Source organism: Haliotis cracherodii, unplaced genomic scaffold (assembly GCF_022045235.1).
Source record: "Haliotis cracherodii isolate W230 unplaced genomic scaffold, xgHalCrac1.p SCAF_29, whole genome shotgun sequence".
NCBI lineage: Eukaryota > Metazoa > Mollusca > Gastropoda > Lepetellida > Haliotidae > Haliotis > Haliotis cracherodii.
Genome location: NW_027266285.1, coordinates 392,664 through 420,263, shown reverse-complemented (window position 1 = coordinate 420,263; position 27,600 = coordinate 392,664). Strand labels below are relative to the sequence as shown.

The 27,600-nt window shown below is 43.3% G+C and overlaps 1 protein-coding gene across 1 annotated transcript in view; it reads left to right on the top strand.

The window, feature by feature from the left end:
* LOC139473504 (neurobeachin-like protein 1) overlaps positions 1–27,600 on the top strand; it is a 95,961-nt gene that overhangs the window by 28,159 nt on the left and 40,202 nt on the right. The window contains exons 15-36 of the mRNA XM_071256123.1: positions 651–752; positions 1,936–2,072; positions 2,218–2,350; positions 3,216–3,335; positions 4,274–4,568; positions 10,899–10,981; positions 11,158–11,247; positions 11,564–11,729; positions 12,092–12,225; positions 13,490–13,646; positions 13,867–13,969; positions 15,473–15,626; positions 16,363–16,521; positions 16,821–16,980; positions 17,373–17,461; positions 17,866–18,591; positions 21,320–21,452; positions 22,998–23,104; positions 24,221–24,352; positions 25,314–25,434; positions 26,351–26,535; positions 27,300–27,449. Of these exons, the coding sequence (XP_071112224.1) occupies positions 651–752; positions 1,936–2,072; positions 2,218–2,350; positions 3,216–3,335; positions 4,274–4,568; positions 10,899–10,981; positions 11,158–11,247; positions 11,564–11,729; positions 12,092–12,225; positions 13,490–13,646; positions 13,867–13,969; positions 15,473–15,626; positions 16,363–16,521; positions 16,821–16,980; positions 17,373–17,461; positions 17,866–18,591; positions 21,320–21,452; positions 22,998–23,104; positions 24,221–24,352; positions 25,314–25,434; positions 26,351–26,535; positions 27,300–27,449 (3,636 nt within the window). The remainder of the gene's footprint in view (positions 1–650; positions 753–1,935; positions 2,073–2,217; positions 2,351–3,215; positions 3,336–4,273; positions 4,569–10,898; positions 10,982–11,157; positions 11,248–11,563; positions 11,730–12,091; positions 12,226–13,489; positions 13,647–13,866; positions 13,970–15,472; positions 15,627–16,362; positions 16,522–16,820; positions 16,981–17,372; positions 17,462–17,865; positions 18,592–21,319; positions 21,453–22,997; positions 23,105–24,220; positions 24,353–25,313; positions 25,435–26,350; positions 26,536–27,299; positions 27,450–27,600) is intronic.

The window sequence follows — 27,600 nt, the reverse complement described above, 5'->3', positions numbered from 1 at the left end:
ACAAAGATCTTAGAACAACCCATTACTGATCACGTCAGACTGACCTTACACGAACTTGGACCGACCAATGGAATGACTGACAAGAAATCGACATCAGCCAATCAGAATGCAGCTTTCTCGTGCTTTACGCCACTAATTTCTAATTGGCGACTACGCTTCGATTTTCGAAATTTTTGACTAATTTTTTATTAAAAAATTGAAACCTGGACAAAAGAACATTCCTGAATGGCTAATAGATGGTCTGCATTGTATGGATTCAGTCGTTAAGCCTGTAACTATTGTTCGGAATACCCTGTGTTAAAGTTTTTGAGATTGTATGATTAAAAATCACATTCCGACTCTCACTTCCATTATCTGGGAAGCGACGCTCTGATTGGTCGGATGAAAGGTCATTCTGACGTGACCCCTAATGGGATGTCCTCAGATCTTTGTTTAGCAGTAGCGAGGACTAAGAGCTGATTTTAATGAGATTGTGACTTTCCAGATCATTTACGACCTGCATCACTCTAGGCATTCCTCCTAGGCGATGGTATTAATGAGATACTGTTCACAGCAGTGATATTTGATTTAATTATGCTGTCACTATATGGCATAGCTGTCAATATATGCCATGTTTGATATGTTACTATGTCTGACATGACCTGTTCCAGAGGCCGTACTGTACGAGATTCATGCGTGCTGTGTCCACCATGGCGAGGAGAGAGGGGAGGGAAGGAGCGCTGCACTTCTTCGACATTCAGGAGCCTGGTGATGTGAGCTGAACATCTAGTAGCATCATTCAGTAGAAAACATGATACAATTGGAATATTGCTATCAAACAAACAGACCTTGTCCAAAACAAGTCCAGTGTGAAATAAAAGAGTTACTCTGATGTTTATTTCACAGTAAGACAATTTATATCATCATTATGTTATATAAAACAACATTAATAAGGAAAGCACCGTCTCACATGCAGACATGACAAACTAGTCAGGGACTTGTGAGTGAGTGCTTTGGCTAGAATTTCTGCAATAATTTCTTAGGCTTTAAAAAATAAAAGATTTGGTTCTCAGGCAATGGCTTTTGAAAATATAGTATGGGCAGGCGGCCTTTATTTTGTTGTTCAAACTAGCATGTAACCAAAAAACAGTTGCATCAATGTATTCCTTGATGAGTAAATACTGGACCACAGTATTTGACTTCCGTTGGACTACCAGTGTCTGCATAGTACACGCATACAATGACTTTCGATTTTATTTCACAACACCAAGACGTTATCGTGAGCACACAACACCAGATGTCAACAAATCCATACTGAAGTATGCAAGTTAGTCCTATTACACTATTTGTCTATAAAAGTATTCATTGTGTATCAGGACTTACATAAATTTTGTAATCCAATATATTTAACTTTTATCCAAGATTTGATTCAATTTTGGTTTCATTAGTTTCGGACAAATAGTGTATGAACTGATCTGCAAATCACATCAACTCACCATGAACTCGCCTTGAATCGAACACTAGTTGTTAGAGATACAAAGTCTTTGGGGTTCCTATCACTGTATTGAAATTTCTTTTCAGTTATGACATTGGCCATGTCATTAAGTATGTTTTAAACTAAATCACCCATAGATCTGGGAGACAAATAAAATAATCTGAATCTATGTGTATGAAACATTGTCCAACATATAGTACACAAATACGATTAATTTGTAAATCAAAACAAGCACACAGACTCCTATTGCCGCCATAACCATAACATGAGATACGCTGTAAAGCAGTGTGCATGTAAAGAGAAGTAACTGCACACTATACTGAATTCCGTTGTTTTTAAGTATTGTAGCTTTTCACTGGATTTTGTGATGACGATCGACGGTGCCTAAGAACCGATACTCTTTTTTTTCACCTTAGTAATTTTATTTTGTCTTTAATGTAAAAAATATTAATGTCTTCTAGGGTATCTCCCTCCCGGGGTTGCGGAAATGGCCAGGTTCAGGGTATGCTGTACATGCATGGCTTTGTCTAGACGTGGAGTTTGACGTCACTCATCACAACCTCCCTGACAGGCACATCTACCGCAGACAACTCTACAAGTAAGAACTGGCATCCATTTATAGAGCTGTGACTGTGTCACACACTGTTATGTTTTGTAAGACAATAGGAATACTGAGAACCCATATATAACTTACTACCTGTACCAGCAAGCATCATGACATCAGCATCTGTTCCTCCCTGTAGTTTCCCCAGCACCGGAGGTAACGGGTTTGAGGCGTTCTTCACGCCGGATGGAGTCCTGGTTGTGGCAGTGTACAACAAGAAGGAGTACAGCAGCGTTCTCGTCCCAGAATGTCCTCTCAGAGACGGACAGTGGGTAGGTCAAACTTGACACAGAAGTTGCGTTCTGAGCCATGACTTAATAAAGTGATGCTAAATCAGAAATATAGTTCTGTTGGCACCAAGGCAAAGAGTTCAGTCTAGATCTAAAACTAATCAAATAGCAATAATCTGTGTTGCCTTGGTTATGAATGTTGCGATTGTGACATGACATTTTAACTCACTCTCAGCATTGCGTCCATGCTGACAGGGTTAACCTTGTTGTCATGTGGACAAGCTGACTCTGGATCAGGTCTGTGGTTCAAATCCCCCTCTCCTTAGATGTCAGGGTCCACTGGATGTTAATTTCTTATCGCAGATGGTCATGAGTTGTAGCAGTATCACCAGGGGTATGTGTGGTTGTATGTGTCCCGCGTTAAGTTTTGTACCATGAGCCCGCATGTTTCTAGATGCCACTGTAAAAAAATTGAAACAAATTCAAAATTGATAGAAAGAAGCTGTTTGATTGAGCTGAGGTTAACATGTGCTGTCACTTGGCTTTCATTGACTTGTAAAAAGCATGTGGCTTTTTGCTTTGAAGCAGGGTATAAGGGATACATTCTCCTGCTCAGTAATAATTTTCCCTCCCAGGTGAAATACATAGTATTTTATCAAGATCATGCGAACCAATCAGATCTCATCATTCTGACATGGCAGTAAGATAAAAATAGTTTATAGCATCTTACCCATGGTCATGGGTTTCTCCCAAGTGAAAGCTTAAGGCCTTCCTCCATAACTAAACAGGCATGGTATGTTATAACTGAACACCTTTCAAAGAGATAACTCACTCGGGTATAACAGTGCTGTGTACTAGCACTCTATAGTTTTATACAAGACAGATCATTCTACCTTACGCTTTCCAGCATTGTGTGGACATCGTGCACACCAGCTCACGGCGGCCGTTTACCCAAAGTCAGCTTACTGTGTATATAGATGGCAAACAGAAGCTCAGCACACAACTCAAGTTTCCAAGCCTCTCGGAGGTAAGTATAGGCGAACTTTTTTCTACTTTTTATTATCTTTGGGTCGAAGGACCTATAAACCAATTTCCCAAAACGTATCACCAAGTTACTAAATATCAGTCAGTAGGAGATTTACCCTAGTGTGTTTTTAATTTTTACTTTGAATGTAGATTCGATACCTGTAAATTTGATTTGAAATCAAACACAGTAGCTTGAAGTTTTAAAAATTTACAGGTATCAAATCTACTTCCAAAAGCTCTAAACTGAAACACACACTCCAACTTTAAGTAGGTTGTAAGGACAAATTCAGGGATCAGTGAAGATTGATTTTAATCGCATAAATGTTTGCTATATATTTTCACCATACTACTTGAACCATTTCATTGAGACAATAAAATCACATAGACAGATAATCTGTGAGCATTACTCAAACTGACAGCCTGAGAGAAATTAAAGCAACCCCTGTAATGTTTTGTTCTGGAGTAGACACCACTGTTATGACATCATAGTGTTCTGCAGTCTAAGCAATGTGATGTGGTAGACATGACATCACAATATGTGATAGAGCAGCAACTAAAGTCAGGCCATGTTCATGTTACAGAATTTTACAATGCACTCTCTAAGTATTTGTTTGTCAAATCTTCTGCCTTTAACATGTTGCCATACTTGCTGTAAACAATGTACAACCACAACACGTTCTTTGAGAAATTTAATGAAGAAACATCAGAATTTAAAATGCTTCTGCTCCTGAAAAAATATTTTCTTTTGTGGTAATGAAGTGATCATCCAAATCATTGTTCAACGTAGATTGGATACCACTGGCGGACAAATAAGAATGCAGGATTCTAAAATGTCATGGTGGAGTAATTTTTAGAGGTGTATGTAGTGATTATAGTTTTAGAGCAATAATACTAGTGGAAGATCCAACTGATTGTACAGTTGTATGATATCCCTCCCAGTCTTTCAACTACTCTCGTATCGGATCCCCGGGACTGCGGAGTGCCATGGACATCCTCATGGACATGTCGCAGGCAGATGGACACTCTGGAGATCACAAGAAGCAGTCGGCACTCAAGTCCCTCTTCCAAAGTGCCACACGGTCCAGCACACATCAGCCTGGCATTGACAGCATTCCTGGGGGCAAGCAGGACGAGGTGCTGGGACCTCCCATCTCCATCCACGGACAGATCGGATCCATCTGTGTGTTCCATGATGCCCTGCAACCAGGACAAGTTCGAACTTTGTTTTGTCAAGGTAAAGGGCATTGAAGATTTTCAGATGAAAGAAGTTTTCTTATTCCAATTACATTAAGTAAGACGTTACCACTGTTATACCAAGGCTGTTGTCCCCCACAACTGCTCTTATAGCGAAATCTTCCACTGAGATTTCAATCACCTCATGCAGCACGTGCATAGCCACCTAGCTGCCATGTGACACCCTTCACTTTTGTCTCTTCGCTTGCCTTTGCAAGACGTGTATATCGACTGCTCTGCATTCTACCAGCTTCCTGCTATCCTTGGTGATACCTATTACTGTTTCTTAGTCCTAAGTAAACTGTAATTTACGGGGCGTTTGTTATACGGCGCTTAGAAAATTTCCCGCCTAAATTTTCAAGGTTTTTTTCGCTTCTAACGCGGTGTGGCGTTGGCACTTTGTGTTTTCCGTCTACCTTTAGTGGTATATCATGGGGTGTTTTTTGCATCACCTATTAATATATATATGTATATCTATGATATATGTATTTTATGTATTCGCTATTATCTTTTTTTTTTCTTCGGAAAATCTACGTTTGTGAATATGTTTGGTGTGTGTGTTGTAACCATGTTTTGCTTTTTGTTCAAAAAACAATGTCTGACATGGAGATGGATTTGTCCAGCACCCTGACTACTCCTGTTACCAGGTGCTGCGGCGCCAGTCAGAGGTTTTTGTCGTCCCGGGATTCCCACGATTGTTGCCCGCGGTGCAGGGTCCCTTGCGAGGACACCCGGTGCACCCTGTGCGAGGGCCTGGGGCCTGAGGATTTTGCTCAATACAGGCGCTACGTGCGTTCTGCTATCAACCCCGAGGTGGCCGGTTCGCCCAGTCGGGCGTCCATTGCGGGCACTCCCTCCTCCGCGGCGGATCCCTTGGCGGCCCTTGGGCTGTCCGGGGATTCCGTCACGGCTTTGTTGTCTCCAAACTGGCGGCTTTATCTCAGGATAAAGCCCTGGTTGTTTCGTCCCCGGCCCCTTCCGTCGCTGTGGGTTAGGACGCGGGGTCCACGGGTACTGCGGCGGCTACCGTAGTCACCAGTCCTTCCCGTTATCGACTAAGGACCATGTGGCCATGGTGTATGACCTCTTTGAGGAATGCCACGGCCCCAGCCGGTACCACGGGGAATCCATGGCTCCCTGGGTTCCTCCGAGGTTTTCGACGAGTCCGCCGACAAGGTGGGATCAAGCCGTCTTTAGAGAAAGCCTTTGCGGCGGCCTCCCGTCGGGGACTCCTGTTACCTCCTCCGTCGTGGAGAAAGGGTTCATTCCCGGTGCATGACCTGGCTTCCCCGAGGCAGGTCCCACCTCGGAGGCCCATGTGGAGAGGTTGGGTGTCCGTGCCCCACCTGCTGCTACAGTCACTCAAGCGACTTTACAGCAAATGGACACCCTCTCTCAGCACTCCATGCTCGCTATGTCACATGGCGATACCTACTTGACGGCGGCGGCCATTCTGTTTGAAGGTTCCCCCACGGACCGAGACCAGCGCATTTATAACTGTTTAATCGGTTTGAATGCAACCCTTGAGTACGTTGACGGGGCTTTGGCCTTTCTTTCCGGCACGTGCCATTTCTTGAGGCGGCAAGCGTACCTTGCCGCCTCTGGGTTGGACGCCGCCAACCAAGAGGTGTTACTTTCGCAGCCTTGGTCTGCGCAGACCCTGTTTAGTAATCGGATCCCTGGTGTTCTAAAGGAACAGTAGTCTGCTTCGTCTGCCGTGGCTTCGCGGCATACGTTGGATCTGGTTGGGTCTCTGCACAGACGCCTGGGTGGTACCCCTAAACGGAGTGCTCCTCAGGATGCTGCGGCTGGGAAGTCCAAGGGGTCGGTGTCTTCTTCTCCAGCTTCGGTTGGCCTGTCGGCGAACCCGAGTCATTCAGCCCTGGACAGTTGCGCCTGCCGCAGCTTGTCAGGCATCCCTTCCCTTCCCCTGTCAGAGCCAGACTCCAGACTTATTGGGTGAATTGGGAACAAGTGTTCGACGACCTGTGGGTGGTCAACACGATCCGGTACGGCTATCGGCTAGATCTCAAAGCGGATCCGTCGCTCACCGTCGCCCCGTTGGAAGGTTTCTATTCGGAAGCCGATCTTCCCATCCTCGCCGATGCCATCGGCAGGTTGGTGGAGAAGAGGGCAGTACGGGAGTTAGCTCTACCAGAAATAACACCGGGGATTTACTCCAGGATATTTCTCATTCCGAAGAAGGACAGTGCCAAACCCAGAATGATTCACAATCTGAAATCGTTCAACGAATTTTACCTGCACAAGCCGCCCAAGTTCAGAATGTTGACCTTGGCGGACCCGAAAGCTCTGATCATGCCGGCCGACTGGCTCGCTTCGATCGACCTGAAGGATGCTTATCTGCATGTTCCGATCCACTCGGACCATCACAAGTATCTCAGGTTTGTCTTTCAAGGCAGGCACTACGAGTGGGTTGTACTCCCATTCAGCCTTTCATCCGCTCCCTGGCTGTTCACCCGGTTAACCACCCCCATAGTGGGGTTCCTCCACAGGAGGGGTGTCCGGTACTTCGTGTACCTGGACGACTCGCTAGTGCCCAATCGAATGACGGACACCCTCTCATGCCAACTTGATTTGGCACTACGGCTCTTGGAGCAATTGGGGTGGATTGTCAATCTCCCCAAGAGCGAGTTAACCCTCTCACAGAACTTAAAGTTCATCAGAGGTCGGTTCGACACGGTGACCCATCGCCTCTTTGTCCCCCCAGACCGGTGGCACAAGATTCAGGCGATGATTGCCAAAGTCTTAGCGGTGCAACAGACTGTTCACTTTTGGGAACAGCTGTTAGGGCTACTTGTGTCAGCCCAGGACTGCACCGATCAGGGTCGTCTCCAACTCTGCCCGCTGCAACGGTTTCTAATCCAGTTGTTAGCACAGGAGGAGAACAGTGCGACCGTCACTCCCGGATCGGCTCCAACCGCATCCGGAGTGGTGGACGGTCCCTTGCAATGTCTTATCAGGAGTCTATGCGGCCCTTCCAGGCCACATTGAACCTGTATACAGACGCCTCTCTAGTGGGCTGGGGTGCCCATCTAGAGGGGGAGGTGAGCTCGGGGCTGTGGTGCGTAGACGAACTAGGTCTTCACATCAATTGCCTCGAGTTCAAGGCAGTGATAAACGCAGTCAATCACTGGAAGCATTGTCTCGTCAACGCCCGGCTCATGCCGGCGACTGACAACACGACGGTAGGGTCCTATGTGAACAAACTTGGGGTAACCCACAGTCACTCGCTACTCGATCTGACGTTCGAGTTTTACACTCTGGTGGACAGTGTCCCGTGCCAGGTACACGCCCGTCACATCCCAGGTGTGCGGAACGTACTGGCTGACGCTCTATCGAGGCCTCGGGATCCGAGCCCCACGGAGTGGATGCTAAACCCAGTAGTGTTTCAGTGGCTGTGCGAACCTTTGGGTTGTCCGATGGTCGACCTGTTCGCAACACGATTCAACAATCAACTCCCGTTGTTTGTATCACCAGTCCAGGACCCGAGGGCCATCGATCACGATGCTCTCGCTTTAGACTGGACGGGCATGGACGCTTATGCTTACCCGCCGACGGCGTTAATACCACTCATTCTCAGCTTCTCCAAATGCAGGGCAGTTCACCGAGCGTCTGAGGAGTAAAGGTTTTTCTCGTCGGGCGTCTCGGGCATGCGTTAGTATGCATCGTGATACTACCCAGAAGGAGTATAATGCACGTTGGGCTATTTTCACGAAGTGGTGTTGTAAACATCACATTCATTCGCCAGATAAGGTATCTGTGCAGGTTATTGGTCGTTTCATGTCTCACTTACGAGAGACCCAGAAACTCTCCGGGGGTTCCATTGCCAACTATGTCTCTTCCGTTGCTACGGTACGGGACGTTGCTATGGGTACCAGTCTCTCAAAAGAGCCGGTGATTCGTGGTATTATCAAGGGTTTCAAGCAGCAAGATCTTAAAAAGGGCCGCCTTCGGGCACCGGCCTGGGATCTCTCCTTAGTGTTGCAATCACTTACGGAGGCTCAATATGAACCCTTGAAAAATGCTTCGTTTCGGCATGTGACTTGGAAAAGAGCATTTCTCCTCTCCTTTGCCACGGCGGCACGTGTGTCTGAGATTCACGCACTCGATGTCACCAAAGTACGATTCAATAGGGGCAACGAAGGAGCGGTCCGCCTGGGCCTCCTCATGGGCTTCGCCGCTAAGAATCAGAAATTTGGCCAAACGGAGAGAGAATTCACTGTGAGATCACTCAAAGAAATCTTACATCCTGCTGATACCGAGGACAGATCGCTGTGTCTGGTTAGGGCCCTTAAGTGTTATCTTAAGGCTTCGAATGAACGTAGACAAGGGCGTGACCGTCTGTTCATATCGTGTAACCCTAATCGGACTGCTGACATAACTCGCAACTTGATTGCATTATGGCTTTGTTCTGTCATCAATCTGGCATACCAGTCTCGGGGGTTACCGGTTGCGGGGTCAAACCTGCAGGAGATTAGGGCCTACACTCCAATATATCTGTTCACAGAATATTGCAGGGTTGTTACTGGCGTTCTGACTCGGTTTTTGCCAATCATTACCTCAGAATGGTCTCTGATGAAGACGTGGAGGGTGTGCACCGTCTTGGGCCGCTGATCGCGGCACCAGCGGTCATCTAAGGGGTGTGCCCGGCGCAATTCCGAACTCCTCAGGCTTCAGACCTTGCACGGTGGTCAATCTGGGTCTACTCCAACGTTCCCACAGCCGTGGGTACGGGAGTGGGGGTCCCACAAGCCAGCGTGCTCATCCACAGGTGAGTGCAGCTTTCTGTGTGTTTCTTTATTTTGAATTGACAATTATGTACTTAATTCTCTGTCGTGTATTGCAACCTTGTAATGTATGCTTTCAAATTTTGAATTTATGTCACGCGCCTATTACATAGGCTTAAGTAGGCTTGTTCTTGGGATATACGGTCCGAATGAAATTAATTTCCCTCTTTTCGACTGTTCGACCTGATCTAAGATTCAGCTCACACGGATACTGTGTTCTCATCCGCTGCAGCGATGAAATACCTATCCAGTGGTGCCGTTTGGAGTCACCAATCGTTTGGCAATAATGATTGAGCCTTACGGTATGCGCTTGACAGTGCTTTGGTATCCCTATATGGTAACGCCAAGGTGGGAGCATGCGCATCGAGTGCTTCCGCCTTGTTGTATACTTCCGCTGGTCGGAATAAACACGAGCAGTCAGGTTTCGGGTTGTATGTGCTCCCCACTGCTTACTGTGGTAGTCAGCCTCAGTATAACAGTGGTAACGTATTACTTAATGTAATTTGTAGAATTTTCCTATTCGGAATATTCCATAAGTAATACGTTACTACGTTACTCCGTCCCCCGAGCACTTGCTCTCGCAAGAGACAAGTGTGAAGGGTGTCACATGGCAGCTAGGTGGCTACACACATGCTCCATGAGGTGATTGAGATCTCTGTGGAAGATTTCGCTATAAGAGCAGTTGTGGGGGACAACAGCCTCGGTATAACATTGGTAACGTATTACTTATAGAATATTCCAAATAGGAAAATTCTACAATTATGTGCTGTAAACATTAATGATTGGTACCTCTCTTGTATAATTTAGTTTCAGGGAAGGTATCCTGGGAAGAAATATGACATGTTCATGGTTGTGTAAAACGTTTGGGAAGTTTGGGAAGGTCATGAGAACATGGATTGTCATGTTGGGGTTACATGTTGATAACACTGGTGTGATAATGGTTGTGAACTACTTTGGAAAGACCCTTCAAATTAAAAAATATTTGGACAGGATCACTTCGTTTTAATACACTCATGGAACTCCACTTTACCTCTCTGATATTATTGGGGGTTTGCCTCTTAGAAAGGATGTTGAGCCTTTATTAATTTTACCTATTGTATGGTTCACCCTGAGCCTGGTTTTGGACACTTTCTCTGTGAGATCAAGCATTAAATATTAATGCAGTGGTAACAACCATATGTAATATATGACAACACAAACCATAGGAAGGATATAATTCACATAAAACAAGTGTTGTTATAACACGCAAAGGATTGCAATGGATAAAGTTGAGAGCTCAAAACAGGTGACTGTTCTCTCTGAATGACAGCAGTAATGTGATGATTCGTGATGCCATTAAGAACACAACCAGTTGGACAGGTCTTCTTTCTGACAAGAACAACAGTAGATGCATTAAGGAGTAATCATGGTAATGCAGGATAAGTGTACAAATATAACTAGTATCTAGATTTTTCTTGTATTGTCAACTTTCAAGGTTATGTTGTTGATGCACAAATTTAATACTATGTTTCTGTTTTTTGTAGGACCAAATCACATGAATATCTTCAGTGAAGACCCGGAAGTTTCAGACCTCCTCACAAAGCTTGTGGTTCACTATAATGGGAAGGTAAGGATACTTTAATGACGTAGTTGTTAATCAGACAGTTTTTAATGTTCTCCAAAACTGAGTTAAATTGTTATAAAACTATCAACCAAGTAAACATGGTAAAAAAATCAGTATTGATGTAACTTTATGGAGAGTGAATTATGTTTCATTAATTTTAAGATGTCATCTCATTGTAGGCATGCAAAGAAAATGTGTGCGTTGATTTGTCACCGTATCAAAATCATGGCCAATTCACCGGACAGAGATGCATCACATGGGACATCAAGGTAATTGTCAGTTTGAGATTACCAGCCCTTGTATAAAGTGACAGGGAATGCATGTGGTAAACAAACATGGATCAAGCTTCTCAGTAGCCAGCATCTGACCTCTCTAGGGCAGAAGAGGTTCTCAGTGAGTCCTTTACCACCACATGATTCGATGCTTATAGCATGGAGTTGCTACGAGATATTGCCAAGCAACATAAAGTTTTAAGTCAGTCATTTATACTGTGGCAGAATATCGGGATGCATCAAATCCTTAGTGAATCATCACGCCACTAGTTCCAGTATCCTTGCAAAGTACATCATGATTTTCTGTGCACAGGATGTGATCAACTGTATAGGAGGCATCCAGGTCCTCTTCCCACTGTTGGAGCAGGTGGACAAGTCGTCTCCGTCCCGCCAGGACAGCACGGACACCATCTCCCCAGATAGCTCAGTGTCTGAAGAAACTGATGACTGGGTCATTGTGCCCAGTAGCTCTTATGCTGGTAATGCTTTTGAGGAAAAGTTTGTTTCATTTTGTGATGCCAATGAGTTTTCCACATACATGTACATACTTTGTCCATTAGTCCATCCATGACATTTGTATTTTATACCTGTGGTCAATCTTAGACACACCTTGAATCAACCTTTTATAAGGGTTAATAAAGTACCACATGTGGTTGATTTTAAGATGATTTGGTGCAGGTTTTCAGTATGAATAAACACTGAAAATGTGTAAATTAAAAGTCCTAGGGATAGGAAGTGTCCAATCTTCATAATTTAAATTCCTTTGGGCCTATAAGGCTACATCATCCTAAGTTGTACATCTAGGTAATAGAGTCTCATGGCTTCACCGGTCTGTTATCAGACACAAAGCTGGAGCAGAACCAGGTTGCTGCCTTCCTGAACTTGCTGCGGAACATGCTCCAGACGAAGATGATGAACCAGGACACCTTCATCAGGACCCATGGAGCAGCCACTGTGGGAGCGCTGCTGCAGAAGGTTAGTTGTCATTGGATGGACACTGTTTTGTGAAGACCAGTCTGAGATGAAGACTACATCATCCTCACACAGCACAGATAGACCCTCAAAGGGTTTGAAAAGATCCTCAAAGAGGAAGCTGTTTGTATATTTATCACATACAGTAGACTGTGATAGTCAGGGTTGTGTTATGACAGCGTGGCTTGTGGTATGTCAGTTGGGTCAGGTTGTGACATTCTGGGCTGCGTAATGGCAGTCCAGAATCTGTATGGACAGATTTGTGGTTGTGTCCGACAGTCTTGATTATGACATTGACAATCTGGGTTGTGTTGTGACGGTCTAGGTTGTGTTCTGACATGGATTGTGCTATGTTAGCTGGGTTGTGTTGTGACGGTCTTGGTTGTGTTCTGACATGGATTGTGCTATGTTAGCTGGGTTGTGTTGTGACAGTCTTGGTTGTGTTCTGACATGGATTGTGCTATGTTAGCTGGGTTGTGTTGTGGCGGTCTAGGTTGTGTTCTGACATGGATTGTGCTATGTTAGCTGGGTTGTGTTGTGACAGTCTTGGTTGTGTTCTGACATGGATTATGCTATGTTAGCTGGGTTGTGTTGTGACAGTCTTGGTTGTGTTCTGACATGGATTATGCTATGTTAGCTGGGTTGTATTCTGACATGGATTGTGCTATGTTAGCTGGGTTGTGTTCTGACATGGATTGTGCTATGTTAGCTGGGTTGTGTTGTGACGGTCTTGGTTGTGTTCTGACATGGATTGTGCTATGTTAGCTGGGTTGTGTTCTGACATGGATTGTGCTATGTTAGCTGGGTTGTGTTCTGACATGGATTATGCTATGTTAGCTGGGTTGTGTTCTGACATGGATTGTGCTATGTTAGCTGGGTTGTGTTGTGACGGTCTTGGTTGTGTTCTGACATGGATTGTGCTATGTTAGCTCGGTTGTGTTGTGACAGTCTTGGTTGTGTTCTGACATGGATTGTGCTATGTTAGCTGGCTTGTGTTGTGACAGTCTTGGTTGTGTTCTGACATGGATTGTGCTATGTTAGATGGGTTGTATTCTGACATGGATTGTGCTATGTTAGCTGGGTTGTGTTGTGACAGTCTTGGTTGTGTTCTGACATGGATTGTGCTATGTTAGATGGGTTGTATTCTGACATGGATTGTGCTATGTTAGCTGGGTTGTGTTGTGACGGTCTTGGTCCATTACGGCAGTCCAGGATCTATTATGGGAACCTAGGTTGTGTTATTATGGTCTGTGTTGTATTCTGCCAGGTGGACCAGAAGCTGGTGGATGTGAATGTCCTGATGGCTGTCCAGCTCCTGGTGGAGTCCTGTGCCTCATTCAACAAGACTCTGCTGCAGCATCTCTACCAGTTTGTGTTGTTCGACTTCCGTGTGTGGAGCAAGAGTGACTTCCCAGTCAGGATAGGTGAGGAGGCAAATAAATGTGTGGATAATTACAAACAAATGACCGGATACAATAATGTATGTTTGTTCCATTGTCTCGTTACACTTATGTCATTTTTATTAAACCTTCAAAGTACTTTGTATATTTCGTTTGAATGACATTTTGCTATTAAATGATATGATGTGTCTTGTTCATGTGAGCACTCCCTGAGAACATGAATATATCTTTGTCACATGTACAGGTCACATTCAGTACCTGTCCACCATCATCAAGGATGACCGCAAGTACTTCAGGAAGAAGTATGGAGTGCAGTACATCCTGGACATCATCAGAACATACTACAGGTGAGACAGGTGGTGTCAGACAGGCAGTGTCAGTCAGTGTCAGACAGGCGGTATCAGTTTCACACATGCGGTATCAGTCTCAGACAGTCGGTATCAGACAGTCAGTGTCAGACAGGCGGTGTCAGACAGTCAGTGTCAAACAGGCGGTGTCTGACAGTCAGTGTCAGAAAGGCGGTGTCAGACAGTCAGTGTCAGACAGGCGGTGTCAGACAGTCAGTGTCAGACAGTCAGTGTCAGACAGGCGGTGTCAGGCAGTGTAAGACAGTCAGTGTCAGACAGGCGGTGTCAGGCAGTGTAAGACAGGCAGTGTAAGACAGGCGGTGTCAGTCAGTGTAAGACAGGTGGTGTCAGTCAGTGTCAGACAGGCGGTGTCAGTCAGTGTAAGACAGATGGTGTCAGTCAGTGTCAGTCAGTGTCAGACAGGCGGTGTCATTCAGTGTAAGACAGGTGGTGTCAGTCAAAATCAGACAGGCAGTGTCAGTCAGTGTAAGACAGGCAGTGTCAGACAGGCAGTGTCAGTCAGTGTAAGACAGGCAGTGTCAGACAGGTGGTGTCAGGCAGTGTAAGACAGGCAGTGTCAGACAGGCAGTGTCAGTCAGTGTAAGACAGATGGTGTCAGTCAGTGTCAGACAGGCGGTGTCATTCATTGTAAGACAGGTGGTGTCAGTCAAAATCAGACAGGCAGTGTCAGTCAGTGTAAGACAGGCAGTGTCAGACAGGCAGTGTCAGTCAGTGTAAGACAGGCAGTGTCAGACAGGTGGTGTCAGGCTGTGTAAGACAGGCAGTGTCAGACAGGCAGTGTCAGTCAGTGTAAGACAGGCAGTGTCAGACAGGCGGTGTCAGGCAGTGTAAGACAGGCAGTGTCAGACAGGCGGTGTCAGGCAGTGTCAGACAGGCGGTGTCAGGCAGTGTAAGACAGGCAGTGTCAGACAGGCAGTGTCAGACAGGCAGTGTCAGACAGGCAATGTCAGACAGGCGGTGTCAGACGGTTGGTTTCAGACAGGCAGTGCCAGAGAAGCAGTTAGATAGGCGTTGTCAGACAGGCAGTGTCAGATAGAATTGTTGCTTGTCAAAGAAAGTAATTACTGACTCCTGAGGACCTCTGTTGGATCCAGGGGCAGGTCCCCTGTACCCCTTGTCATGGGAGCTAACCTGGCTGATTAGGCTATGTGTTATGTTTGTCCAGTTGTTTCTTGCTCGTACTGTCAACCACTTATTTGCCCTGCCCAGATTTCAATATTTACAGGCCACGCTATGGCTGGAATATTTGTGACTCCGGCATCAAACAAGATCTACTTACTCCTGAGGCATCATTCAGATTCAGTTCGTCGACAAAGCTCTCAGATCGGGGGGTGTCCGTCAGTAGGGAAGCAGTGAGTGGGGAATACATTCACTGTCAACTAACATCTTCACAAATTACTTTTAACATTGACATAAGCCAAACCAAACTGTGTACTAAACTGTCCTGTCCACACAGGCTACATGAGTTTGTCCCCCTTCCAGCTCCAGTCTGACCAGTGGTCTGTCTGAGGAGGACAGCAAGACCATCAGGGTGTCCCTCTTTAACCTCATCAAGTTCTACATCATCAAGGACATCACCGTGGAGGAGTTGGCACAGATGATCAGCTTCCTTACTGTGGTCAGAGAGGAAAACCTGGTTTGTTCACTGTCCTTGTTGATGTCTTGGCTGATCACTAAAGCTGTTTGTTTGATGTTCCACGGAAATAGTTTAAACTATTTCAGTAATTCTCCATCCTTTTGGCACAAGGGCCTTGTTTCCCTCATCAACCATAGCTACAGGTGTAATATGTGACAGTAACACAGCTGTATGACTGAGATTGTGTTGTAGACCCAGGTTATGACTGACAGTAATTGTTGATGCATGAATAGGCAGCTTCCAGTTTAAAGATTTTCTGATATTCGCCTTATGTCTTTTTGTAATCGAATACATGCCACTTTTCAATTTGACACCTGTAGTGAATCAGGTTTTTAAAGAATATAGAAGCGCCATAGTGTTCATGAGATGATTGGCTTAAAATTGAGAATGAGCTTATAAGATCATTTGTCTGGTCTGTAATTGAATGTTGGTTGGTTTGTTGTTTTACGCCGCACTCAGCAATATTGCAGCTATATGATGGTGATCTGTAAATTGTCAAGTCTGGACCAGACAATCCAATGATTGATATCATGAGCATCAACCATGCAATTGGGATCGAAGACATGCTTAAACCAAGTCGGCGAGCCTGACCACCCAATCCCTTTAGTCGCCTCTTACTACAAGCAAACTCACCTTTTATGTCAAGCATGGGTTGCTGAAGACCCTATTCTACCCCGGATCTTCACGGGTCTAAGTGAATGTATTTACTGACCTTCCAACGTGGGTCTGCCTGCAGATCTGTGAGTGTCTGGACGTGTTCCTATCCCTACTTGAGAGTCGGAAGAAGCATGACCAGCTGTACCTGCTGCTGTTCGAGCCCGAGATGGCGGAGATGCTTTACGTCCTGCTGACCTACAAGAACTACTCCGTCATATACTACGAGAAAATTGTCAAGGTACGAGTTGCAATATCCATAGAATGCCACCATATGGTATTTAAACAACACCTTGCTGTTTCAGTTTCATATTTTCCTTACACTTATACTAAACATTGATATTTATAGTGAGAGAATGGCCCATTCCAGGCACTGCTGTGTTGTGTAGAGAGATCATTTCATTCGTTGTATAAGTATTCTGATCCATCCAAGAAATAGATGTAATGAAATGCCTATTTTTGAAAAGATCTTTTAGAGTCAAGGTATCAAAGATTTAGGTACTTGTCTATAGGTATCACAGAAATGTATTTTCTTTTTAGGTTTTACACATTCTTCTAAGGTCAGACAGAGTATATGAGAAATCCAAACAGCGTCTTCGTCTGTCTGACTGTGGCCATCTTGGACTGATATCTCTCATGCAGGGCTATGATCTCTCTGTTCCAATGATCAGGAGATTTGTGGAGCAGGTGGCATTTGTCGGTGAGTGTCATGTAGCTAGTAAGGCTGTGTTTGATATATGAGCCTGCTTGCCAACCTTCTTTTTGAGCAGGTGTGAACCGTATTGAGTTTCTGGAGCAGAATAAGTCTGCCGAAAATCATGCTTGTGGCAAGGGTCAACAAATGTAAAGATTGTTAGTCACAATGTGTGACCTAGACTGGATTATTTACATGACAACATATTATTACTGAGTGGGATGTTAAACAACATGCACTCACAGACGTTATAAATATGAAATAATTAAATCTGGATGGGCAGAAGTTTCAAGCATTTTTAGAAGCTAAGCGCAAAACACATTACGATGATTTCAAACGTGATGGAGCTGCTTAATGCCCTTTCAGACCCTATCACTTGCTGTGTTCCCTTGTTTCAGAAACCAGTCAGACTTACAATGCTATCCTGTCCATCCTGACCCTCATCCACAACAGTGGGCTGGACATTAAGCTGGAGGCCAGTAGACAGGTCAGTGGTGGTCACTCCAGACACCTTGGCGTATCCAAGTGGACTAAATGTTTGTTTGGCATAAAACTTCATGTCACAGAGAGGCATATCAATTTAACCCAGGTCAAAGATTTGAGAAATTTATTTTCCTTATATTCTCAGCAGCAAAATGTGATGAAAATGAAACTGACTGTGCAATTAGATTGCATTTAAAGATCCCTGTGGAGTACTCAAACCAAAGTGCCTGTTACATTTGAGAATGTTTTGTGTTCACAATCTTGTACATAAATCAGTAAAAACTGTTTCATTGTTACTAGGAATGTGAGCCCATAATATAATAACATGTTTGTTGTGAATATAATGAAAAACAACTTTGCATTTCAGTGTTTATATTTAAGGCTAATGATGGAACTTTGTCTTTCCAGCTTCTATCAATACTTGTCTCAAAACCTGGGGCAGCTAAGGGATTTGCTAAGCAACTTTGTTGGCAGGACACCATTGCTAGGCTGCTGATACAAGAGCCGCTGACGGGCAACAGTGGGAACGTCTCACAGATGGTCAACCCTGTTCTCCAGGTGTCCGAGGTTAGGGATGAGGCACCAGGAGGTGCTGCAAACAGCAATTTCATGAACGGCGACTTATCCCAAAGACGTCGTTCAAGTCAGATTAGGGAGAGTGCTCTTCGACCAGATGCATTGGACATTTCTAACAACAGTGCATATTCTGAACAAGGAAATTCCCGAACCCCAATGACTCCTTTGTTCATCCAGTCACAACGTTTTGACGATTTGAATATGTCCGAAGAGGAAAGGTCAAGGTCGATGAGTCGGAGTTCAAGTACAAGTGTAGAAGATTTAAGTGCTATTGGACAACGTGCAGCAGATCACAGGGATTCTTTGTCTCAAAGTCAAAGCAGCATGTCTCTTAGTGAGAGTATACCTGACCTCGCGCAGGAGGGTGGAAATGATTGTCGGAGAGAGTCTGTTGCTCAGGCGGAGAATTTTCAGCGTGCACTGGATAATCTTGGTATACAGAAGATCTATGTGCGGGATGCGGTGGAGCAGACAGAGGAGCTGTGTCAGAACGTGCTCATCATCCACCTCACCATCATGTGGAAGGGGATCGATGGATCAGACAAAAATGTCTGGAGGGTGAGCCAGGTTTTGTATTCTTCATTGTAGTGGTGATTGTGTGCAGTGTGTCCACATGAAGCCCATATGTGTAAAGTATTGTTTAGCCTGCTGCTGGTCAGACATGAAAATACTTCTGTTTCAGGAATCTGACTAACCAATCATGTCACTGGATATCCAGACGTTATTTTACATCTATAACAAGTCATCAAACTTACATTCAGCATGTTTGTGAAAAAAAACTTTGCCTTCCCATGACCCATGTCAGTTCAAGGATTTTTATTTTCAAGTATTTTTTGGATGGTTTTGAAAATTTTACTTTTCACTTGATATGCTGACATTTCATCACATGTTGGAGGCACTAAGAGACACTAGGAGACACTTTCTGTATATTATTGGTTAATAGATATAACTATCCAAAGCTGAAAGCCACATTCAGAAAATAAGATGAAAATAGTTCGATTTTTTTTTTTTTAGCCTGACATTTCTATCTTTGATGCATAAGAAAATCAGACAATACAACTACAAAAATCATACAACATTATATAATTCATTATAGTAACTACTGACTATTATGATTAATATACTGAGAGGCAATGAAAACGCAATCAGCATTTTTTATCATAGAATAGTAACAGAGGAGAAAACAAAGTGATTAGTTATTGAAAAATGTTGCTTAGCATGAGAATTGTCTTCTGTCGTCGTGTGTTCAGACATGTTTGGTTGTGTGCACACCATCCTGAACAAAACGCTAAAACACATCTTCAGCTTGCAGTCCAAAATGCATGTGCATGACATGAATTTTGAGTTGCATGCAAACAGTACACATTGCTCCCCTATAAAATCACATCATGATTTGAAATTGATGTCCATATGCACCAAGCCACGGTTAACCCAAGATCAGCGACACCAGGCCATTGGAATGCTCTGAGCTGGCACTCTACAGACTGACGTTGCATAACACTTTAATGTCCATCCATCAACTGTCAGTTGTCTTCAGAAGGCGCTACCAAGTCACAGGCAGGGTGGAGAATCAGCCACGCCCAGGCGTTCAACGGGTGACAACAGGACGTCAGGATCGCTATATTGTCATGCAACACCACCGACGTCAATTTCAGACAGCTGTACAGACTGCTCACAACACTATCGGAAGCAGAGGAAGATCCATCAGCGGTTGAACTGTGCGTCGACCCCTTGCTGCAGCGGGAATACGGTCACGTCGACCGTACCAAGGTCAGATCTTAACGCATAATCACAGACTTCAACGACAGCGATTAGATGCAGCAGGTGGTTTTCTGGGCAACGTCGGTTGGAGGAATGTTGTTTTCTCCGATGAGCCTCGCTTTAACGTCTCTTTCCCAGATGAACGTCTCTGTGTGAACGTTATGTGCGACCTTGTGTTATTGAACAAGATCGCTTTGGTGGTGGAGGAGTAATGGTTTGGGGAGCCATAAATGCTGTGTTTAAATCACAGCTTGTTATTGTGCAAGGTAACTTGACGGCACGACGTTACGTGGATACTGTTCTACAGCCAGTTCTTCTTCCTCTCTTAAGACAGCATGGTGGAAACCGGCTAGTGTTTCAGCATGACAATGCTAGGCCCCATACTGCCATCCTGACATGGAATTTTCTTCAGAGAAACAACGTGGAGGTCATGCAGTGGCCCTCAAGGTCACCAGACATGAAACCAATTGAGCACCTGTGGGACGAACTTGGTAGGCGTGTGAGACGACAGCAGATTCCGCCCCTCAATGTTGCTGAGCTCACTCAGGCATTGTAGTATCACTGGAACACAATCATGGCTCATTTCATCTGTCGTTTATGTGAGTCCATGCCAAGGCGTTTGCAAGCTTGTGTTCGTGCTCAAGGTGGACACACCAGATACTGAGGGTGTGTTCAATTTCTCTCCTGTAAATGGGGTTGGAACTGATGATATTGGACACTGCTTTATGCAGAATTTCTCTATCGTGATCAGTCTTTGCTAATATACTTAATACAAGTTTTGAAATTTTCTTATGTTAATAAAATTCACGTTTGAAAATTGGATTGCGTTTTCATTGCCTCTCAGTATAAAATACATTGGTTTTTGTCTATGCAAAATACTAACATATTGTGAAGACAACATTACCTTCACAGTGTAAGTACATAAATATGTGACTGTGAAACTACTCAGGATCCTGCACTTTTAACAGTATCAGGCTATCAGCATATTACGATTAGCATTTATGTTTTCCCACCAAACGTACTGACCAACACAACTTCTTGATGAATAAAATAAAAGAAATTGAGCTTCACAATTTAATTATGTTAATTGGATCGAAAAAATATATCTGTAAACCACAAATAAGGATATGAGACAAAACTTGCATAAAATAGTTATCAAGAAAACTCATCAGAACTGAGGACTGTTTTCTTAGTTCTATCTGTTAAGTTCATGTGACCTTAAACAGTAATACAAAAATATTTTTGGAGCTTAGTATTTAAGCTTGGGTCTAAATAATTATCTGTTTTCCATTAATAACTTTGAAATAGTTTAGTAACATTGAATGCAATGAAAATGATGAAGAAACATTCCCTTTGACCATGATTACCTTGGATGGTTATTGAGTAGCTAGCTGATGACACTGTGCAGATGCATGTTTCATGTTTATTCATGTCGGAGTCCCATATAGAAATGTTAACGGAGTGTTTTCATCCCAGTATTTGTCCTGTCCTGATGACGCCAGTACAACACATGGTCTGTTTGTAGGATCGGGGTGAGGTGTTTGCCTGTATAGACCACATCTGTGATACTCACATTCTAGTCCGTCCAAAACATGAGCTGAAGAGGCGTCTACTGGAGATGATGCTACACTCATGTACCTCTGACATCAAGGATACGGGTAGGGCATTAGACTGTGTTGTATCATGTACCTCTGTTTGTTTGTTTGTTTCTTTGTTGTTTAACACCGCAATCAGCAATATTGCAGCTATATGATGGCAGTCTGTAAATAATCGAGTCTGGTCCAGACAGTCCAGTGATATCATGAGCATCGATCTATATAGGCAGGGATATCTGATTGAGGATATGGGTAGGGCATTTTACTGTATTAACTTCTGTACCTCTGACATCAAGGATTTGGGTAGGGTATTACACTGTGTTATCTCATGTACCTGTGGCATCAAGGATATGGGTAGGGTATTATACTGTGTAATCTCATGTACTTGTGGCATCAAGGATATGGGTAGGGTGTTATACTGTGTAATCTCATATACCTCTGGCATCAAGGATATGGGTAGGGTATTATACTGTGTAATCTCATGTACCTCTGATATCAAGGATATGGGTAGGGTATTATACTGTGTTATCTCATGTACCTCAGGCATCAAGGATATGGGTAGGGTATTATACTGTGTTATCTCAAGTACCTCTGGCATCAAGGATTTGGGTAGGGTATTTTACTGTGTAATCTCATGTACCTGTGGCATCAAGGATATGGGTAGGGTATTATACTGTGTAATCTCATGTACCTCTGGCATCAAGGGTTTGGGTAGGGTATTTTACTGTGTAATCTCATATACCTGTGGCATCAAGGATATGGGTAGGGTATTATTCTGTGTTATCTCATGTACCTCTGGCATCAAGGATTTCGGTAGGGCATTGTACTGTGTTATCTCATGTACCTCTGGCATCAAGGATATGGGTAGGGTATTATACTGTGTTATCTCATGTACCTCTGACATCAGGCCCGTGAAAATCCAGGGTAGAATAGGTCTTAAGGAACCCATGCTTGTCATAAAAGGCGACTATGCTTGTCGTAAAAGGTAACTTACTGGATCGGGTGGTCAGGCTTGCTGACTTGGTTGATGCATGTCATTGTATCCCAGTTGCGTGGATCAATGCTCATGATTGTCAGGTCCAGACTTGATTATTTACAGACCACCGTCATTTAGTTGGAATATTGCTGAGTGCAGCATTAAAAAAACCAATAAACAAACAAACAAAACCTCTGACATCAAGGATATGAGTAGGGCACTATACCGTATTATTTCATATACCTCTGACATCAAGGATATTGTGCACTGTTATCTCATGAACCTCTGGCATGTGTTTCCTTAACAATTCATTTGACACATCTTGGCCTGAATTATCCTGTCATGCAAAATATTTATGATAATTCAATTTTGTTCATTTGCATCATCATAATCTGATAATATAACATGGACTCAATTTGGTAGCTCAAGTTGTGTATAAACCATACATGATGAATTAGTCTGTCATCTAGAGATGTCAAAGAAACCATAAATCAACAGTATGTGTTTCATCATGCCCAACATTTGCCAATCATTAAGAGAGGTATAATTCATGAACTTTTTGTACAGTAGTATTACATGTTAATATATATTTCAGGAGGGTATAACAGTTGTTTGCACTTTGTTTTGTCCAGGTCAACCGATAGCCGTCCACACAGAAAATGCCATTGAGTTGGTGAGGATCGTGCGCAATTTTGTGACTGATGACAGCTGTGATAATGAGGTTAAATACAGTGAGAGGGTGAGTCACTTTGAGGGCTGGAGATTCCACTTCACAAGTCGCTCCCACTGGGGACAAACTGACTATATTTCTTTACTTTTTGACAGTTTCTTGAATATTTGAATCCAGAATATCCCTGATAATGATCCTTGGTTTGTCAGCTTTATCCTAGATTTTGTTCTGCTGGAGGTTGGAATGTGTCCAGTGTCAACTATATGTAGTGTGTGTTTCAGTAATGGCAATAGGCCCGTGAAGATCTGGGGAAGAATAGGTCTTCAGCATCCCATGCTTGCCGTAAAAGGTGACTTTGCTTGTTGTAAGAGGCGACTAGTGGGATCGGGTGGTCAGGCTCGCTGACTTTGTTAATGCATGGCATCGTATCTTAATTGCGTGGATCGATGCTTGTAATGTCAATCACTGGATTGTCTGGTCCAGACACAATTATTAACAGACCAACGTCATATAGCTGGAATATTGCAAGTGTGGCGTTATACAACAAACAAACAAAGTAATGGCAATAAATAGGATTCTTCCAGTGTTGACAGTTTGTGTCTGTATCTTGTGTTGTCAATATGCTGTGTGTTTTGTGTTGCCAAAATGCTCTGTGTTTTATGTTGCCAAAATGCTGTGTGTTTGTGTTGATAATATGCTGTGCGTTTGTGTTGACAATATATGCTTTGTATCTTTGTGTTAACCATAGGTTGTGTGTTTCATCTGCTTGAGGATGTGTCTGTATCTAGAATTGACAATATGCTGTGTGTTTTGTGTTGGCAATAAATGTTTTGTATCCAGAGTTGACAATATACTGTGTGTTTTGTGTTGGCAATATATGCTTTGTATCTAGAGTTGACAATATGCTATGTGTTTTGTGTTGGCAATATATGCTTTGTATCTAGAGTTGACAATATGCTGTGTTTTGTGTTGGCAATATATGCTTTGTATCTAGAGTTGACAATATGCTGTGTGTTTTGTGTTGGCAATATATGCTTTGTATCTAGAGTTGACAATATGCTGTGTGTTTTGTGTTGGCAATATATGCTTTGTATCTAGAGTTGACAATATGCCATGTATCTATAGCTGACAATATTCTGTTTGCTTTTCTGTGTATCTAGTGTTGCCTTATGCTGCGTGTTTCAGCTGCTGGAGGATGTCATGTCCCTCCTGGACATCCTGGGTGTGTGGGAGGTGGAGACAGGCCTAGGCTGGAAGGAGATGGTCCATTTAGGACTCAGTATACTCCTGGCTTTTGCCAAACACCCTAACCTGGATGTGAGTAGACCCTGCATTAGACAGAACTACACTTACTAGGGCTGGGACGGGTAACTCGGGTACTCAGGTCGGGTGGATCCTTAGAAGGACCCGGGTACCCACAGTACTACCCGGACCCGTGTTTAGTCACATGACATATTGTTTAATGACAAAAATTCACTATAGCTCTGTGGTTATGCTACAAGTCGCAAATGCTCGCATTTATTTCTGACGATGCACACATTCCTTTTGACTTGTATATGTTTGAGTAAAGATAAAGCTTCGGTCAACTTCAGTGAACGCATGTTTGATACATGTATATATATAATTTTAGCCAGGGCTGCAGTGAAACAATTACTAATCAGACATTTTGTTCCCAACTCTTGAGACTTGCAGTGGGTAGCCGGGTAGGGTCGGGTAATGGGGGTTGGGTACCCAGGTAGTAAATTTGGACTCGTACCTGCCCTAACACTTATCATACATTCACAGCTCACACATTGTAGAACCTCTGTTTTTAACTTGAGAACTTCCATTTCATTTTCCAAATTATACTGGGGACACGGGTGGCAGAGTTGTCTATGCCACTGCAATTCACTGTAAAGAGTTGCATCTTTTTAGGCATACATGTAATGTATGATTGTACATTTGATTTCTGGATTAATCCTGAGTATGGTTCTTGGTTTGTCAGCACCATAGCTGTGTTCATGTTTGTTTGTTTATCGTTTAATGCCGTACTCGGCAATATTCCAGCTATATGACAGCCCATGTTAATGGGTTTCATAAAAGAGGTAAATGTCTAGATCTGCACAACTTGGGGCTTTTCTATCACATGAAGCTAACATGCCATGACAGGTGAAATACTGTTCAAAGCGGCTTATGCAGAACTCACTCACTTGCACCAGACTATAATAGTTGCAAAGTTATAAATCAGTAACAGATATTAGCAGCTTCAAATTCATGACATGCACTTCTTTCCCTGTAGATGTGTGCAGTGGCAACTGCTAAGCTCCATGCACTGGTGCAGACAAAGCTCATCAGCAGCTCTGCTGAGGCCTCTTACATCATTGGCACATTGAACTCCATCATCATCAGGGCTGTGGATGGTAGGATTTTTTTCTTCATTTTTTCACTTTTTAGAGCCCTTGGTTTTTTTTTCAGTCAATGAAATTTGTTAATTTGCAGGAAGGCAACAAAGCTTTGTGAGAATTATTTATATATTTTCATTTTGTATTCATGTCATGAGGCACACAAAGTATTTGAAGACAGCTGAAGTTACACAGCTTATTTTCTCAAACCTAGGCCATGAATCTGTATCTCAGACCTTGATTTGAAGCACTATCACCCACCTTGGTTATGAATCACTTTCTCAAAACTAGGTGTTGAAGCAGTATCTCAAACCTTGGTTATGAAGCAGTATCTCAAACCTTGATTATGAAGCAGTATCTCAAAGCTTGGCTATGAAGCAGTAACACAAACCTTGGCTATGAAGCAGTAGCACAAACCTTGGTTATTAAGCAGTGTCACAAACCTTGGTTATGAAGCATTATCTCAAACATTGGCTATGAAGCAGTATCACAAACCTTGGTTATGAAGCAGTATCACAAACCTTGGCTATGAAGCAGTATCACAAACCTTGCTTATGAGGAAATATCTCACACCTTGGTTATGTAGTAGTGTATCACAACTTGGTCGTAAAGCACTATCTCACTCCTTGGTTATGAAGCACTATTCTCACTCTTTGGTTATGAAGCAGTATCTCACTCCTTGGTCTTAGTATCAAATCCAGGTAACAAAGCAATATCCCAAAATAAGGTCTTGAAACATTATCTCCAACCTGGGCCATGACACGCAAAACTTAAATGGATTCCTAAAGACAACTTAAAAACATTTTTACATCTGCCTGAAAGGAATAGAAAATCATTGTTTTAGAGGGTGCAAGTGGTAAGTTTCTTTATATTACATTGGCATCTGTCTCCTGTAGCTTTACCTCTTCTTCACTTTCATGTTCCCTGTTTTCAGAGAACACCGACAACTACTCGTTCCTCGTCCCAGTACTGAAGGCCCTTGTGGACAAGGCTCACACACTCCTCAACATAGAAGTGAACCTCCCCAACCTACCCCAGACCACCATGAGTCCCACGTTCTTCGATGACTTCCGCTCCTACTGCCACACCGAGGAGTGGAAGACGTTTGTCACAAACTATGTGAGTTGTAGTAGACAGGGCGCTTTCAAATCATCATTCTTTGATAACCAGTCCAATGTTTTGTTGTTTAATCGATAAAGCTGCATAAAATCTTGCAAATGTACCAAAAGGAACATTGCTGTATTGTAGTGAATACGCCAAGTAGTTTAACCCTATACTTCTTAGGATGTTTGTTATCTTAGCTTTAAATCAGGAAGCTTTGAGCACACCCTGGGAAGTAAAACAGTAAAATGTCATCTTAATAATATCATCAATTTCTTTTGCTACATTCCTTCTACATTGATGTATTTTTCATAACTACTTGACCGTCATTCAACCCTGTTTAAGTTTATTTTGTGAAATTCTTATAAAACTCATCAAAACAAGAAGTATGTCTGTCCTGACCATATTTCTGTGTTACGTTTACTTTATGTGCGTAAAGTTCACTGATGAGCGAGACACTGATCTTCAAAGGCACTGTAGCGCTATGATTGTCCCTAACTCCGCTACTTCAACATTAAGGTATAATTGCCGGAGCACAAGATATTTGCTATACTGACCAAGGTACCAGTTTCCTGGGCAGTTATCTTGAATGAATAAATGCTATACTGACCAAGGCACCAGTTCCCTGGACAGTTATCTTTAATGAAACCAGATGAACCATTTGATGTGCTGAATTAGTCCTACATCCTGATCCTATTTTTCTTATGATTTAGCAACTATTCAAATAATTTTCTGTGTATGATAAATCAGTTTTCAAAAAATATTGGTTCTTTTGGTTTCAGATCTATCCACAAAGACATCATTTTGTTGAGTCCAGCTTTAGTGAGTCTCACACAGCTACAAACGGCTTCTGGCGTGAATGCCATGAAAACATGATGCTGAACATGCACAAGAGGAACAGAGACATCGGTGACAGCAAGCTCCGGTTCCAGGTACGAGGGGCTGAAACTGCAGTAGATCCTCTCTTTTGACACTTCTGGCCTTTCTAAAATAGTATGATCATTATCATCACCATCGTCATCCTACTTGCCTTTTTGGGTATTGAGGATCTAGTGCTAATGAGGATGGTTACATCCTTACTTA